This window comes from Bos taurus, chromosome 4 (assembly GCF_002263795.3).
Source record: "Bos taurus isolate L1 Dominette 01449 registration number 42190680 breed Hereford chromosome 4, ARS-UCD2.0, whole genome shotgun sequence".
Taxonomy (NCBI): Eukaryota; Metazoa; Chordata; class Mammalia; order Artiodactyla; family Bovidae; genus Bos; species Bos taurus.
The window spans coordinates 63836343-63854677 of NC_037331.1; the positions used below are offsets into that span (position 1 = coordinate 63836343).

The 18335-nt window shown below is 43.7% G+C and overlaps 1 protein-coding gene across 1 annotated transcript in view; it reads right to left on the bottom strand.

Annotated features, from left to right (window-relative positions):
* FKBP9 (FKBP prolyl isomerase 9) overlaps nucleotides 1-18231 on the bottom strand; it is a 42326-nt gene extending 24095 nt beyond the window's left edge. The window contains exons 1-4 of the mRNA NM_001046372.2: nucleotides 17875-18231; nucleotides 4008-4153; nucleotides 3270-3459; nucleotides 2835-2980 (exon numbers count right to left, since the gene is read on the bottom strand). Coding sequence (NP_001039837.1) covers nucleotides 2835-2980; nucleotides 3270-3459; nucleotides 4008-4153; nucleotides 17875-18107 — 715 coding nt within the window. The 5' untranslated portion in view covers nucleotides 18108-18231. The remainder of the gene's footprint in view (nucleotides 1-2834; nucleotides 2981-3269; nucleotides 3460-4007; nucleotides 4154-17874) is intronic.
* Between the last annotated feature and the right edge of the window lie 104 nt (nucleotides 18232-18335).

Here is an 18335-nt window from a genome sequence, read left to right on the forward strand (position 1 = left end):
CTCAAGAGTCTTCTCCAACACCTCAGTTCAAAAGCATCAATTCGTTGGTGCTCAGCTTTCTTTATAGTCCAACTCTCACATCCATACATGACTACTGGAAAAACCATAATTTTGACTAGATGGACCTTTGTTGGTAAAGTAAGGTCTCTGCTTTTTAATATGCTGTCTAGGTCAGAAGCAATTGAAGTGACTTAGCAGCAGCAGCAGGAGAAGGCAATGGCAACCCACTCCAGTACTCTTGCCTGGAAAATCCCAGGGACGGAGGAGCCTGGTAGGCTGCAGTCCATGGGGTCAAGAAGAGTCGGACACGACTGAGTGACTTCACTTTCACTTTTCACTTTATGCATTGGAGGAGGAAATGGCAACCCACTCCAGTGTTCCAGCCTGGAGAATCCTAGGGACGGCGGGGCCTTGTGGGCTGCCATCTATGGGGTTGCACAGAGTCGGACACGACTGAAGTGATTTAGCAGCAGCAGCAGCAGCAGCAGCAGCTAGGTTGATCATAACTTTTCTTCCAAGGAGCAAGTGTCTTTTAATTTCATGGCTGGAGTCACCATCTGCAGTGATTTTAGAGCCCAAAAAATAAAGTTGGTCACTGTTTCCATTGTTTCCCCATCTATTTGCCATGAAGTGATGGGACCAGATGCCATGATCTTCGTTTTCTGAATGTTGAGTTTTAAGCCAACTTTTTCACTCTCCTCTTTCACTTTCATCAAGAGGCTCTTTAATTATTCTTCACTTTCTGCCATAAGGGTGGTATCATCTGCTTATCTGAGGTTATTGATATTTCTCCTGGCAATCCTGATTCCAGCTTGTGCTTCATCCATTCCAACATTTCTCATGATGTACTCTCCATATAAGTTAAGTAAGCAGGGTGACAATATACAGTCTTGACATACTCCTTTCCCAATTTGGAACCAGTCTGTTGTTTCATGTCCAATTCTAACTGTTGCTTCCTGACCTGCATACAGATTTCTCAAGGGGAAGGTCAGGTGGTCTGGTATTCCCATCTCCTTCAGAATTTTCCAGTTTGTTGTGATCCACACAGTCAAAGGCTTTGGTATAGTCAATAAAGCAGAAATAAATGTTTTTCTGGAACTCTCTTGCTTTTTTGATGATCCAGTGAATGTTGGCAATTTGATCTCTGTTGCCTCTGCCTTTTCTAAATCCAGCTTGAACATGGGAAGTTAATGGTTCATGTACTGTTGAAGCCTGACTTGGAGAGTTTTGAGCATTACTTTGCTAGCATGAGAGATAAGTACAATTGTGCGGTAGTTTGAGCATTCTTTGGCATTGCCTTTCTTTGGGATTGGAATGAAAACTGACCTTTACAACTTTACTGAGATTTAATTCCCATACAATTCACCTACTTAAATTTATGCCTGGATAGCTGAGCAGAATGTCAAAGTATAAAGCATTTAAAAATAACTATTTTAAATAAACTATTTTAAATATTTAAATTAGCAATTATTTGTTTAAAATAAATGAATAACAGTCCTCACATCAGGCTAGGCATCTCTTTTTATCTGGTTCATTGTATGCATGTGGATGAAGACAAAAGGATTTGAGAGTCAAAGGGAATGAACTTCTACTAGCCAAGGATGACAAAATTTGAGTATCAATAAGATAAGAACATATCTTGAGGAGGGGAGAATTAAGATATATTTACAGTAGCTGTTTTCAAGCTGCTTTGTTTTTCTTTTAGAAGGTTTTTAAAGAAACTTCCTGCAGATCCTAAGTACCAAAAGTGGAAGTCAACAGGAGAGAAGGCTCCCCTCTCCTGCTCTGTATACAGACCTAGAGCCAGGAAACATAGCTTGGAAAACATTATATTAGGGGGTTATTAGAAGTTGGGTACCACTATCAGTAAACTTCTTAAATAGCATCACATTTTCGTTTCTTTCTTTTTTTTTTTTCTTGGCCACACTGCTCGGAGGCTTGTGGAATCTTAGTTCCCTGATGAGGGATGGAACCTATGCCTCCTACAGTGGAGGCTTGAAGCCCTAACCATTGGAATGCCTCCAGGAATGCCTCATTTCTATTCTTAACTACATATATCAGTTTGTTTAAATGCCTGAAGGTCTCATTGTTGTGTCAGCTTGTCAGTGTGATTAAATGTGCCTGAAATTCAAACATGAGTAAGAAATTCTATCAGCTAGTAAATAGTTTACCACTTGCCTCCATAGTGGAACTACAAACTGGACACGAATTCAAATTAATGTATCCTCTAAAATTATATCAGTATTTTGCATTTATTCACATGGAGCTAATGCCACAGGTAAAACCCATTAAGGAGGTACAAATCAGTGAAAAAAAACAACAATTTTGGCAACATAAGCTGAATTTCTACCTTGATGGCTACAACCTTTAGACTATCTAATTCAAATCTCATTTCACAGAAGGGAAAACATAGGTTGGAGAGGTTGGTGCCTAAGGTTACAGCTTCTGAGGCAATGGTAGACGGCTTACTTAAGAACAAAAATGACCGTGAATAGATGGAGATTTCTGCATCTTAACCATCAGTCAGCAGATGACCTAGACTAGCACTGTCCACCAGAACTTCCTGCAGTGATTGGAGTGCCTGTCCAGTACAGTAGCTCTCAGCAACAAGTAGCTTTTAAGTACCTGAACTGTGGCAGTGTGACCAAGGTACAGAATTTAAATTTTTATTTAACTTAATTTAAATGTAAATAGCTAAATATAGCTGGTGACTACCCTATTGGACACTGCAAGTCTAGACCACAAGTTCTGGTGGGTTTCACACAGTAAGTTAAACCAACCACTGCAAAAGAAATAGACAGATGAGAGTAGCTTGAAGAATGGGAAGGACTTACCGTCTCCATCTTCTCCATAGGCCAGAAAAGGAGGAATGGTGATGATGCGTTTTTCTCCCACACACATCCCCAACAGCCCTTTATCCATTCCAGGGATCAGCCAGCCAATTCCCACATAGGTGTCATATGTTTTCATGCGATTGTGACTGAAAACCAATGAGAAAAGGGAGAAGTTCCATACCACGAGGGCACCTCTAACTCATCCTTCAAAAGATTTTTGTTAAAATTTGAGCTGATTTTTGGTCAGCTCAAACTCAGCTGACCAATGGATTCATACCCATCCCTGGAGAAAAGGCAGGTATACACCTTTGTTCCCAATCACAGAGCAGCTGGGAACGAGTCCCTTTCCTGGTTTTTCCAAGGCCATAAAAAGTGGATGCGACAGAAGGAACTAAGGGGCATTTCAATGGTACTAGTACAAATGGCAGGGCTTACCTCGAATCAAACAGTGTCCCGTCCAGGAATGTCCCGTTGTAGTGGTATCTTACAAAATCAGATACCTGGATGGTCCGAGGGCAACTGGGAGGCTTGAAGTAAGTGTGAATCTGAACCTGATCTTCCGAATTCCAAATATCCATCAGAAGTACATCAAAATGAAGCACTGAATCTGGGGGGATCACACCAGCTAGAAAATAAAGAGAGCTCACACTGAGAAGCTGCCGCCTTTCAAAGAAACACCAAGGATGCTGCCAAGGTGAATGGAAGTCAGAAGGGCTCAAGAGGTCACATACAATTCCAAAATGAGTGATGTTCCCTCCAAATGAAAAAAAAAAAAACAATTTTTTTTGGCCACACCCTGCAGCTTGTAGGATCTCAGTCCCTCAACCAGGGATTTAACCCGGACCACAGTAGTCAAAGTCCATTATTCCAACCACTAGCCAGCAGAGAACTCCCTCCCAGTGAAACTTAAAGAAAAAACAAAAATTTCCTCTCAACAAGAATAACATTCAGTATACCTGTGTTAATAACACTTCTTTCATATCTAGAATAAATAAACTGCAGATGAAATTTCAGCCGTGTGTGAGTGTTTACTGCTTCTCATTTTCCGCTACCTGAAGCTTCCAAAGACTCTCTATTCTGCCTGACTGAAGAGCCAGCAAATGTTCTGGTTGTGCCAGCAAATGTTCTGGTTGTTTCAGCAAATGTTTTCACAAGTACAGAAGAAACACTTACAAACACCGTCACTTCCATAAGCCAGCTTTGGAGGGATCTTCACAAACCGTCTCTCATTTACACACATCCCAACCAGAGCTTGATCCATCCCTGCTATCAGCTGTCCTTTTCCCACGAACACGTTGAAAGTGGAGTCTCTGTCGTAGCTGGAGACCCAAACGGAAAGGAGAGAGAAGAGTATAAATAAGCCAACCTTAGTGAAGCCAACCTGTAAAAAAGTACCCATGGACACAGTGAGGTCCCTGCCAAGCAACAAACCTACAGATCTATTACTGATGCAGGCAATGTCTTCACTGGACAGTACTTGCAGGGTTGGGATTTTAAAATTACCTTGAATATTGCCAGCAAATCTAGTCAGTTAAGCATCGGCATAACTCTCTCTAGAAAAAAAGAGAGTAGGAAACGGCAACCCACTCCAGTATTCTTGCCTGAAAAATTACATGGATGGAGGAGCCTGATGAACTACAATCCAGGGGGGTCACAAAAGAGTTGGACATGACTTAGTGATTGAACTTGCACACACACAATGTATATCATTTTTACTGCTGTGTAAAGCAAATAAAGATCGTTCTCAAAATGTTATGGCTTAAATAATATATGTGTCAAGTTTGTGGCACAATAGCTTACCAATTCTTCCATTAAAAAAAGAATCACTTACTGCATTTCTATGCGATTGGTACCTAAGAGCAACATCACAGATACTAATGTGCAAATTAATACTAACTTTTTCAAATTTATTTTTTATTGAAGCAGAGTTGAATTACAATGCTGTGTTAATTTAATTAACAAAGTGATTAGCAAAGTGACTTAGTTATCCACACATGTGTGCATGCTCAGTCGCTCAGTCATGTCCGACTCTTTGCGACCCCATGGACTGCACCCTGTCAGGCTCCTGGAATTTTGCCTATGGAATTTTCCAGGCAAGAATACTGGAGCAGGTTGCCATTTCCTACTCCAGAGGATCTTCCCAACGGAGGGATAGAATCCACGTCTTCTGTGTCTCCTACACTGGCAGGGAGATTCTTTACCACTGAGCTACCTGGCAAGCCCATATATCTGTTATGTGGATATATATTCTTTTTCATATTTCTTTTCCATTATGGTTTATCACAGGATACTGAATCTAGTTCCCTGTACTACACAGTAGGACCTTGTTGTTTATCCATCCTATATATACACCAGTTTACATCTGTTAATTCCAAACTCCCACTCCTATCCTGTCCCACCCCCTTCCCCTTAGCAACTACCAGTCTATTTTCTAGGTCCCTGATTTTGTTTCTGTTACTAATTTTCCTTTATTTTCTTTTAAGTCACTAAATTAAACAAAGATGCAGTGTAGTGTAGCATGAAGGGCACTTGAACGCTCTCAATCTCAGTTTCTTCCACTGCAAAATGTGAGTGACAATAACAGCCATCAGAAGATCCGTATAAGAATGTGAAAAGGGCTCTGAAAACCTCAGGATTATGCCAGTATTACTATACATAATTATTCCAGGTAATTGAAAGTCTGAAGTAATCTTTAAATCACTAATAAATGTGTTTTAAAGGCCAACCGGTGATGACCTGAAGTAGGAAAATAAATAATGGAATCATGGCTACAATCCAAGTTCTCATCCTCTTCAATGCCAAACTTAGCAGCAACAAGGGGGTGCCAATTAGGAGACTTTACTAGGGGCTTTGGGGAATATAAAAAATTCCAAGGCATGAATTTTGCCTATAGGGAGGTCTGGCGTGCTGCAATTCATAGGGTCGCAAAGAGTCGGACATGACTGAGCGACTGAACTGAACTGAACTGAACCTTATAAACTGGCAGAAACACCCACAGGGTTTTAGACACTGTGTTTAAGAAAATAACTACAGAGCTTGGTTTATAATAACGAAATGCTGGAAATAACTTAGAAGTCCAAGAGTATGGCACTGGTTGGATAAAAGACAAAGACATATAATAAATTCTCTATGGTCATTTAAAAATAAAAGATTTCTGCTATAATTATGTAATGTATAGCATTACAATACCTGACTACAGTTAATAAAATACTGTATAGTGAATATAGTTAATGGTGACTATAGCTAATAATACTGTATTGCATTATTCAAAGCTGCTAAGAAAGTAAAATCCTAAAAGTTATCATAAGAAAAAAATTTTTGTAACTATGCATGGTGATGGATGTTAACTACACTTAGTGTGGTTTTTTGCAATACATACGAATATAAAATCGTTGTTTACCTAAAACTAACATAATGCTACATGTTAATTATACATCAATGAAAAATTTTTTAAGATTTTATTCATTGGCACAGAAAGACATACACGTGAAAAGAGCAGGTTACAGAGCCACATATAAAATAATCCAATTTTGAATTTACATATATAGATGCATATGAAAAATCCACAAGGTGAAACATGAAAATATTATCTATATTAATCTATGAGTACGAGATTTCAAGTGGCTTAATGTGTCTTCTCTTTAATTCTCTTAATTTCAAAATGATCATGGAATACAGTCAGCCCTCTGTATCCTCAATTTTCACTTCATGGATTCAACCAACTGGAAATTGAAAAAAAATTTTTTTCATTTCTGAAAGTTCCAAAAAGCAAACACTTAAATTTGTTGAACACTGGCAACCATTTACATAGCATTTACATTGTATTAGGTATTAGAAGATGGAGAAGGCAATGGCACCCCACTCCAGTACTCTTGCCTGGAAAATCCTATGGACAGAGCAGCCTGGTAGGCTGTAGTCCATGGGGTCGCTAAGAGTCAGACACGAGTGAGCGACTTAGCAGCAGCAGCAGCAGGTATTAGAAGTAATCTAGAAATGATTTAAAGTACACAGGAGGATGTGCCTTGGTTACATGCAAATACTACACCATTTTATATAAGGGACTTAAGCACCTGAGGCTTTTGGTATCCAAAGGGGTCCTGAAACCTGACCCCCGAGGATACCGAGGGACAACTATGCTTGTATAATAAATCTTAAGAGCTGTTGGAATTCACCTCATTAGGATGTGCTGCTCTTCTTTGTAAATTACTTCTACATTTTTCTTATTTTCCCCAATGATCAGCTTGGGAGAGCAGCATGGTCCACCTCACCACCCATCAGAGCAGCTTTGTCAGATCTGTCCCCTCCTTCCCTTTCTCCTCCTAGCTTTATAGTCCATTTTACCACCTTCTTTTCCCCAAGGTTGGTGAACAGAAAGCAAACGTCCAGGTTCTGGCTAACAAGCCAGAGGACAAAAGCGCATGATCAGCTTTGTGACCAAGTGGCTCTACATCTCCACCCTCTATTTCCAGGAGAAATAAACAACCACCCTCGGAATGCCAGCTCTCCAATTTCACTTGGCTGGGATCTTGCCACACCCTGAACCGTCATCAAACTGGAGGGTTTAGGTTAACAATGGACCAGAATTTAGGCTTCAAAAGCTTCCCAGGCACAGAACATGTGCAAACAGCAACAATGCACAAGCTGGAAACTTTATATTTTTCATTCACAGAACCCAAAAGTAATGAGAGTTTTTAATAATAACTACTATTTAGAGAGTATTTATTGTGTGTCTGGCACAGGGGCAACTAAGCTTTTCTATATGTGCTAAGTCGCTTCAGCTGTGTGCAACTGTTTGTGACCCCGTGGACTGTAACCCACTAGGCTCCTCTGTCCATGGGATTATCCAGGCAAGAACACTGGAGTGGGTTGTCATTCCCTTCTCCAGGGGATCTTCCCAACCCAGGGATTGAACTGGCATCTCTTATGTCTTCTGCATTGGCAGGGCAATTCTTTATCACTAGTGCCACCTGAGAAGCCCAAGCTTTTCTATACACTACCTCATTTAATCCTCATACAACACTTTAAGTATCAGGAAGTACTGATACTCAGGTCCCCTGAAGTTAAAAAAATTTCTCAAGCTCACAAAATTAGCCAAATGAGAAAAAAAGTTAGAACCCAGGACTGTCCAAGTTTCACCTTCCAGGCACAGAGCCTCCCTAGATGGTGTATAAAAACTAGTGTGGCCTTATGGCATTAATTTACTCATTTGATAACAGTCAAGAAGATCCCTGGAGAAGGAAATGGCAACCCACTCCAGTATTCTTACTTGGAGAATCCCATGGACAGAGGAGCCTGCCAGGCTACAGTCCATGGGGTCCAAAAAAGTCAGACACGACTTAGCGACTAAACAATAACAGCCTAGCAAGGTGCCCAAAACAAAAAACACCTTTCCAAAAGAAAATATATAACTTACATACATTAGAAAGTAACAAACAATGCAAGGCCAGTTTTGTCTACTGCTGAAAACTCTGACCATCTGGAAAAATAAATCGTTCTGAGCAAGTCTGTGCTGATTACTCCGACTAGCACAAATTCATGTGCAGGGTCCTGCCAGGAGTTGGTCATGAAAATTATTTCTGCAACCACTGGAATTAGCACTTATTCAGCCTGTCCCAGTATCTGGCTGTTTTGCAGATGCCCCAGTCAAGGTCCTGCAGAAAACAGATGATATGCCCAAAGTAGACAGCTCCAGGGCGCTGTGTGCAGGATGCAGAGAAACATTAAGGGCCAGTGCAGTAGCTCTGGGGACAAGTAGGGAGTGCAGTTGTCACACCCAGGCCTGAAGGATCCAGGGACAGACAGGGAGCTCAGAGCACCTGACAGAAGCTAAGCTAGGACCTTTGGTTTAGGAACACAGCCTATGTGATGACTGTACAGGCAGGAAGTCAGAGGAATAAATACCTCCACCTCAGCCTCCCTACTCCCTCTGATCTGCTGATGTCCCGTTGGCTGAACCCAACTAGAAGCCAGACTACAAGGGGGTCACTGATATAACCCATATTATGCACATGTGGTCCATACAGGTCAACCTCCCAGAGCAAAAAGAAGTGGAACTGGGGGAACGGGGACCTAGAAAGGCAAATGGAAATTATCCAGAATGGGACTTCCCTGATGGTTAAGACTCCACCTTCCAATGCAGGAGACATGTACTCGATCCCTGATAGGGGAACTAAGACCCCACATGCTACAGGATGTGGCCCCCAAAAAAGTTATTTTAAAATGGAAATTATCCAGCACATCCAATACCCCCCTTTCCTCTCCACCAGCTTATTTTTTCTCCCCTGATCATTCACTCCTGTAGACCCTTTGATTGCTGACACTTCTATCTTCCTCTGCCCCCAGTGGGGATTGGGGTGGCTGCAGCACCCTCCAGTGATGCTCTTCAAGATGATTAGCCCAAGGACCACTAAGACAGAAGCCATCACCTAACACCCATCATCTTCAACTCACTCAGCTGCTGCACACAAGCACATATCGTCCTGTGCTTATTCCTCAGGACAGGTAACTAACTACCCCTGTGGCTGCGTTCTTAAAGCTCCCACACTGGAGCTCAATTTCTGAATGTAGGTTTCAATCTGTAGTGAGGATGAACTTTAAAAAGAACACACAGCAAACTGAACACCCTCCTCAGCTTCTCTTTTTTAAAAAGAACTTAGAAAACCAGTGCAGGGACCCTTGTTGTCAAAAGGTGGCAACATTTTGGAATATGGAAAGGGAACGAAAGAGCAGAAACTGATGTAGAAGGGAAGAAACAGAATCTAGGTGTATACAAAAGGGGATATGGCCAAAGGTAGATGCCGTGTGCTGCCCAGAGGTTGCAGAGTGAAAGACGAGCAAGAGGGCAGAAGGAAACTTGAAGTTTGAAAGTCGGAATTCAGAACAGCTACACCTCACTGCAAGCCCCTTCCCAACTCCTGTAGCTTAGCAATCATAATTTTTAGCTTTACGGAAATTATGTAACTGCTTTTAAAACTCAGTATATGTGCATTTATTTTAAAATTAATTTTAAAACTTTTTGCCAAAAATTGACATACACATACACTACCTGTGGTTGAGATTATTCTGATCTCAGATGCAGAAGCAAAGTTAAAATGGCCATTACAAAAGGGAAGAGAATATGGCCCTACGGTTAGCAGAGCTGAAGCCCTGATTAATGATAAAAGGAAAAGACAGCTTGCTCTAAATGCCAATTTTAGATTTAGTTTAGACAAATGACAACTGGATACATTACTCCTCTCACATCTTTACTGAGGTATAATTGACAAAAAGTGTACATATTTAAGTTGTGTACACTGAAATCATTGCCACAATTAAACTAATTAACATATCCATCATCTCACATAGTTACCATTTTCTTTTTTAAAATTTTATTTATTTCTTTGACTGTGCCAGGTCTTAGTTTTGGCATGCAGGATCTAGTTCCCCAACCAGGGATTGAACACAGGCCCCCTGCATCAGGAACTCAAAGTATTATCCACTGTACCACCAGGTAAGTCCCTTCTTTCTCTTTTTGTGGTAAGGACATTTAGTTTTACCTTTTTAGTAAAAGGTATACTTACGTCAAGTATACAATACAGTGTTATTAACTATATTCACATTGCTTCACATTAGACTGAATAAATTTGTCTTGAACATTAAAGAGACTGCCATATTTTGAGAATTCAAAACAGGAGGGAAACAAGTTAATAAAGAGCCAGTCCACTGGGCACAGGAACCACCTGTTGGTATTTCAGAATCTCTCAGATGGGTGGTCACCTGGGATACAAGGACTGTGGTCCTTGCCCAAGCCCTTGGTGAATAAGACCCATGAAATGCTCAAAAGCAGAAACTCATCTCCTAGCTGGATGCCTAATCCTGGGATGACGCAGGTGAGATTCAACACCCTCCCCAGGCTGAATTCCACCACTGAGCTTGGGCCCAACTCAGAAGTGAGGAGGCCAAATCTGATGTTTCTGCCTCCCACCCCTGCTCCCACACTTCTTACTCCTAAAGGTGACTCTGGGCTTCCTAGACGCTCCAACAAGAGTATCTCCCTCAAACAACCATCTCTACCAGCAGCTAATGAGCCCTGGCAGAGGAGAAAGGCCAGCTATTAATGATCTACCCAGATGGAAAAATGAGAGGAAGAGAAAGAAGATGAGAGAGAAAAGAGGAGCGAGTAGGAACAGAAATAGTGCACCTATTCACACCTCCATGGAGGGTCAGACCTTGACCTGTGAGCAGTTGGCTTTGACAGTCTTCGGTGTATTAAAATATCATTAAAAGAAAAACTTCGCAAAGGAAAGTAAAATCATTATACTGCTATTGTAGATTTTTGTTTTTAAGCAACTGCACAAGTTAAAATGTCAGATCTCTAGAAATAATTCTTATTTCACACAAGTTCTCAGCCCAGTAAAATGTGGTAGTAGTTGGTGGTTTAGTCATTAAGTCATGTCCAACTCTTATGACCCCATGGACTGGGGCCCACCAGGCTCCTCTGTCTAGTCCACAGGATTTCCCCGGCAAGAATACTGGAGTGGGTTGCCATTTGCTTCTCCAGGGGAATTTCCCAGCTCAGCGATGGAACCCATGTCTCTTGTATTGGCAGGCAGATTCTTTACCATTGAGCCACCTGGGAAGCCCTTCAGTAAAATATAGCAAACTTCAGTAATCAATACGAATGTATCACTGCTTGCAATGATGCCCAAATGAAATTAAAAGCAATGCCATTAAGTCTTAAAAAAAACACATTTATTTATTTATCTGGCTGCACCAGGTCTTAGTTGTGGCGCTTGGGATCTTCGATCTTAGTTGTACACAGAATATTTAGTTGCAGCATGTGGGAGCTAGTTCTCTGACCAGGGATCAAACCCAGGTCGAGCAGAGTCTTAGCCACTGGACCACCAGGGAAGTCCTAATGCCACAGAGGACATTAAGTCAGGCTACCAATGACTGCATAAGACTCTAGTTAAGAAGAATGAAAAAGAAGAGCTTTACCTCAAGTTATTAAAACTGCACTGGGCAGCTTCTCTTTCTTTATGTGGCTTTTCCATAGGAAGGTTTCCCATATAGATCCACGCTTTATTTTTTTTTATGATTTTATTTGTTTATTTATTTTTGACCGTGCTGGCTCTTCATTGCTGCCTAGGTTTTTCTCTAGTCGCAGAGAGCGGGGGCGACTCTTCATTGCAGTTTGAGGGTTTCTCATTGCAGTGGTTTCTCTGTTCCAGAGCACGGGCTCTACAGGGTGCGGGTTTCAGGAACTGCGGGACATGGGCTCAGTAGTTGTGCCTCCCAGGCTCTAGAACACAAACTCAGTAGTTGTGGTGCTCGGGCTTAGTTGTTCCGAGGCATGTGAGATCTTCCCAGATTCAGGATCAAACCCGTGTCTCCTGCATTCGCAGGCAGATTCTTTACCACTAGGTCAACCAGAGAAGCTCCAGATCCACACTTTAAATGTTTCCCACCTAAGAGAGGGTGCCCTGACCTGACCAGTCTCCCTGCCACCACTTAGCCCCTTAGATCCACCCTGACACCATCCAAGGTACTGCCCAGCCCTCTGGCTCCTCTCTGAGATCCCATCCTGCCTAAAGAATAAGATAACACTCTTTCACTTAACACCTGACTTTATACACACAGCCAGGGTGAGGGAGTTGAGGGTGAGAACAGGTTCCCAATGGGACCAATGAAATGGGAGAAATCCTGGGAATGTGGAATTGAGACAGATTCCAGTTAGTCAGCATAACTGGACCCAAGAGGCCATGTATGTGGCACAGAAAGCCTGCTGGAGCTCTCTCAGGGAGGAGGGGGCGTGGAATCAGCCTCTCTGCAGTCCATCAGAGAGATACAGAAAGTCACCTCTGCTCACAATTCTGGATCCTCAGGAGGAATGGATGATCCTTCCAATAAATTCCCTCCTTTTCTCCTTATGCCAGCTAGAATGGGTTTCTGGGCCCTCCCCACTCCTTGACTTGAGGGTAGGGATTTTTAATAGATTTTGTTCTTTTAGGGCAGTTTTTCATTTTTGTTTTGCTTTGAGCAGTTTTGAGTTCACAGAAAAATTGAGTGGAAGATACAGAGATTTCCCATATACCCCCTGCCTGCACCCAGTGCCACATACACATACATAGCCTCCTCCATTATCAGCAGAGTGTATCACCAGAGTGGTACATTTGTTATAATCGATGACCTGCACTGACATGTCATTATCACTGGAAGTCCATAGCTTTTACTTCAGGGTTCACTCTTGGTGATATATATTCTATGCGTTTGGATAAATGTAAAATAACATGTATCCACCATCAGAAGCAGGGACTTTTGTCTGTTTTCTCTCTCCTATGTCTTAGCAACTAGAATAGTAGGTATTCAATAAATATTTGTTGAATAATGAATATATAAAATGAAGCTGACCTCCATTATGAGTTTATGATTCTTTTAGAGCAATGGTTCTCAAAATGTGGTCCTAGACCACACCATCAGCATCATCTAGGGACTTGTTAGACATACAGATTCTCAGGCCCCATCCCAGACCTACCTAATCAGAAACTGTGTATAATAAGCTCTCCAGGTGATTTTGATGCATGTACAGTTTGAACACCACTGGGTCCAAGCATCTACAACTCTATAATACCCAACAGGGCATGTAGTGGGCACACGGTAATACGTATTATTACTTTTAAAAAAATATTTATTTATTTGTCTGCACCAGGTCTTAGTTGCAGCACTCGGGATCCTGAATCTGCATTGCAGCATGCACAATCTTTAGTTGTGGCATGTGAACTCTTAGCTGCAGACTGCAGTATCTAGCTCCCCACACAGGGATCGAACCCAGGCCCCCTGCATTGGGAGCATGGAGTCTTAACCACTGGACCACCAGGGAAGTTCCTACAGTAACCTTTACTGAATGTATAGACTTTAGGGGCCTGTAGACAGGCCTGAAGGCTGTGACCAGGATGCTGGTTTTGCCTGCTAAAGATAACAGGAACATGTTAAACTTCAGTCCCTTACTACTTGGAATGCTATGGAACTCTTCAAAAGCTGACTCAAGAGTGGTGGACAAGGAGCTCCCAAGGACTGAAGGGTGAGAGCAGGAGCCCTCTCCAGAAACCTGCTGGCGGGAAACTGCCGTCTTCTCCTTCAATCTAGAGCAGTAGCCATAGAGCAAGCTAACAAGCCCGAGGAGGCTCCAAAATAAAATGAAACCATGCCCAAGCCAGCGACCAAGGGCTGAAGGGCTGGGCCTCCTGGCAACTGCAAATGCCCATAAGCTGAAAAGACACCAACTGCCCCCAAGTGCCAGGCACAGATGCAGGAAGAATGCTCTGTGGAAAGAAAGGCCCTTTGTGTTTTATGACTCTGGTCAGACTGACAGCCATCATTTTCTTCTGGGCCAAACCTCCAAATTAACAGCCAAAGCCCAAAGCTCCTAGATTTCTCCTTCCCTAAGCTCTTTGTGATGGACACGGAAGCCTGTCCATCTTCCCTGGTGACGCACCGGGGAGGCACAGGGTGATGGACAGGGAAGGTACCGCATCTGCCCTTGGTGACGGACAGGGAAGCCTGGCGTGCTGCGGTCCATGGGGCTGCAGAGAGTCAGACATGACTGAGCAACTGAACTCAACTGAAGCTCTTTGTGAAGGAATAGCAAAGGAATGCTCTAATATACTTCATAAATTCCCAAAGGAATGGAGGCCCTAGAAGGAAACACAATAACCAGTCACCTACTGTGTACCCTGCTTCCACCATTCCATTGTCTGTACTGCAACACGGGGACTTTTGTATAATAAAATGCAGTTCTGGTCTCTCACGCCCATGATTAACTCTTCAATGGCTTCCCATTGTCCCTAGACAAAGACCAAACTCCACAGCCAGGCAGAGGAGAGCTCTCAAAAGTTGACCCTGTCTCTCTGACCTCCTTTCACCTTCTCTTTTTCCCTGCCTGTCGCCCCTCTACGCCCACTCCAAGCTCGGGCCATACTAAGCAGCTTTCACATGCCCCCTCTTCCAGGCCTCTGCATATGCTCTTCCCTCCACCACTCACGCCTTTTCTTCCCCACCCTCCCCTCCGCCAGCCCTCATCCCTCAGTTCCTCCTGGTAAATTTTAATCCTCCTCAGATTTTATTCCTGCTGTCCCAGAACTTCATCTTGACCAGCCCCCAACCAGGCACACATACAGACACATACACCAACTTCCCAGGTGGCACTAGAGGTAAGGAACCCACCTGCTAATACAGGAGATGCAGGAGACACAGGTTGATCCCTGGCTCTGAAAGATCCCCTGGAGAAAGGAATGGCATCCCACTCCAATATTCTTTCCTGGGAAATCCCAAAGACAGAGGAGCCTGGTGGGCTATAATCCATGGGGTCACAAAGAGTCGGACACAACTGAAGTGACTTAACACACATCCTAGAACTCCATCCTGACCAGTCCCACAACCAGACACAAACACACCAATACACACAACATATAGTTAAACTTTCTGGGTGGTTCCAAGCTCCTTGCCATTCTTCCATCATACACGAGTGGACTACAGACTATAAACGTGAGACTCTGGCACTAAACTGCCTAGATTCAAGGCCCTACTCCACCACTTAGTAGTTATCATCTTGGGTAAATTACTTGAACTTTCTGAGCCCCGATTTCTTCATGTGTAATGAGATGGTATTGTATTGTGAGGTTAAAAGAATTCACTGTAGTTCATATATGTAAAGGCACAAGGTAAGAACTATCTGTGAATTCTATGTGAGAGACAGAAGTGTGTGCTATTATTCTTTCTGTACTTAACACAGTGTACAATTGTTTGGACAATAGCCAGAGTGCAGGGAGGGAACACCATCTTCAGAGGCAGACACTGCATACACATTTGCAGAATGGATGACAGCTCATCTGTATTTCCACTGTCCGTGGGTCAGGAAGATCCCCTGAAGAAGGGAATGGCAACCCACTCTAGCATTCTTGCCTGGGGAACTCCATGGACAGTGGAGTTTGGCAGGCTACAATCCATGGGGTTGCGAAGAGTCGGACATGACTGAGCAACTCTTTCTCTTTTCACTTTTACATTGCCTCACAGTGGCTGCCATTCTAGCCGGTAGAAAGTATTAGATTATTTGTTCCAGTGGGAATTATTAATTAACATCAGCATAAGAAGGAAAGCCTTAACTATTTTCTAACTAGTGAAGCAAAAGAAGATATACAAATGGCCAATAAACTCATGAAAAGATGTGCAGCATCATTGACCATTGGAGATTCATGAATCAAAACCATAATGACCTACTATTTCATATCCACTAGGATGGCTATAATCAAAAAGGCATACAATTACAAGTGTTGGTGAGAACATGGCGAACCAGGAACTCTCATATACTGCTGTGGGATTGTAAAATGGTGCAGCCACGTTTGAAAACAAGTTTGGCAGTTCCTAAAAAAGTTAAACATAGTTACCATAGGACCCAGCAGTTCCACTTCTAGGTATATATCCATAAAAGATGAAAACATACGTCCACACAAAACCTAGTATGTGAATGTTCATAACATTATTATTCATAATAACCAAAAAGTGTAAATAACTCAAAAGCCCATCAGCTAATAGATAAAATATGATATGGAATATTATACAGCCATAAATAGCAATAAAGAGCTGATACATGCTACAGCATAAATGAACCGACCTTATGTGAAAGAAACCAAACCCAAAGGCTGCAAATGGCAAGATTCCATAAAAAGAAAGAAGATTAGTGGTTACCTAGACCTGGAGGGGAAGAGAGTGATTGCTGATGGCTTTCTTTTTTTGGAGTGTGGAAAATATTCTAGAATTAGAGAGTTGTGACGATTTTCACAACTCTGTGAATATACTAAAAAAAAAAATTGAATCATACACTTTAAATGGGTGAATTGTATGGAAAGTAAATTATATCTCAATAAACCTGTATTAAAAAGAAGCAACTGAAACAATATGAGAATGAATATTTCTCAGTGCTTGCTATGTGCTACATCAAATACTAACCAGCTTTTGTATATACACTCACTGGAATTTTTTAAAAGGCAAGACTAAGAGTACCTTTTAAAAGATAACCTCACGAATGAGCTTAGCCCCGCCTCAAGCACAAAGCAGATACTAACAAATTGTTCTCTTTACTTAGCCTGGTGATTCACGAAGAGAAGTGTGGACACAGACCTAGGACCGTAACAAAGTCTGGGGAAGGAGAGCAGCTTGGAGCTGGAGAAGGGGCCTGTTAACCCTAATGCTAAACTGGGGAAGCTGGGAGAGGTGCTGTGATCTCGCTGTGGACACCAGCCATGGGGCAAAGCTGAGTGACTTGCTCTGGACGACCTCCTGCCTAGTGAGTTTTTCTTAAGGCCATAAGGGGAGGGCGGTAGTTAATGGGCACAAATCCTGGACTTGGATTATTCGGGTTTCAAAACGATCTCGCTTAAACAAGTTTCTCAGCCTCCATGGACTCAAGTTATCTCACTGGCAAAATAAGGGTAATGATAATACCTACACAGAAAACTGTAGTTAAGAATTAAATAAATTCGTTATATGGAAACCACTGAGAACTACCCTGTAACAACTGTAACAATCCATAAATGTTAGCGGCTGTCGCCACCTCCATCATCATCATCATCGAGAGGCATGAATGACTTGACACTCAAGGGCCTTGCCGGAAGGAACAGTCAAGGGAGACAGACAGGCGGACACTAACATTTACTCTAGGGGGTCGGCTAGGGGGCTAGCTCTTTACGAAGATTTCGCGCGTGTTACTGCGCAGGGCGGAGGAGTGGGTGGTCTGCGCCAACCCCGCTGCGCAAGTTCCCAGGAGGATTCCAGCCCACCAGGCGAGCAAAAGGGCCGGCAGGCTCCAGGGCCCCCGCAGCCCCCAGGCTGAAGGGATGAAGGGTCGGGGAAGCTTTGGGGTGAGAATAGGGAAAGGGAGGAGCGGGGGTTCGAGGGGCGGAGCTGGGGGAGGTCCGTCGGGAGGGAAAGGCCTGTCCGGAGACCGGGAAGCGGGAAAACGGGCGCTGCAGCCTCAGAGGTCCGGCTGGCGCGCGGGGCGCGGTACCTGGAGTCGAACTTTTGGCCGTCGGGGAACGTCCCCACGTAGTGGTAGCGCACGAAGTCGCCGCTGCGCACGGTGCGCGGACACTCCTCGGGCACGAAGCGCCGCTCGATCTGCAGCTCCGAGTCCGAACCCAGTCCCAGGCCCGCCACAGGGGCCGCCTGCCCGGTCACCCAGAGAAGCAGCAGGAGCAGCGGCGGCGGCGGGGGCCGCCAACTCCGGGCCCTGATAGCCATCGGGGGCGAGGAGAGGAGGGGGCGCGGCGGGGAGCCGCGAGGGCGCACGGAGCTCGGGCGGCGCGGTTCGGGCCTGGATGTGCGGCGGCCTTTGCAAACGTGGAAAAGACTCCCGGCTCTCCCCGGGCGGCAACAGCCACCCCTCTCTCCCGCCCCCCGGCCCCCGGCCCCCGCCCCCCGGCCACATCCGAGGGAGGGGAGGAGCCGCGGCCGCGCGCCAGGCCAGCC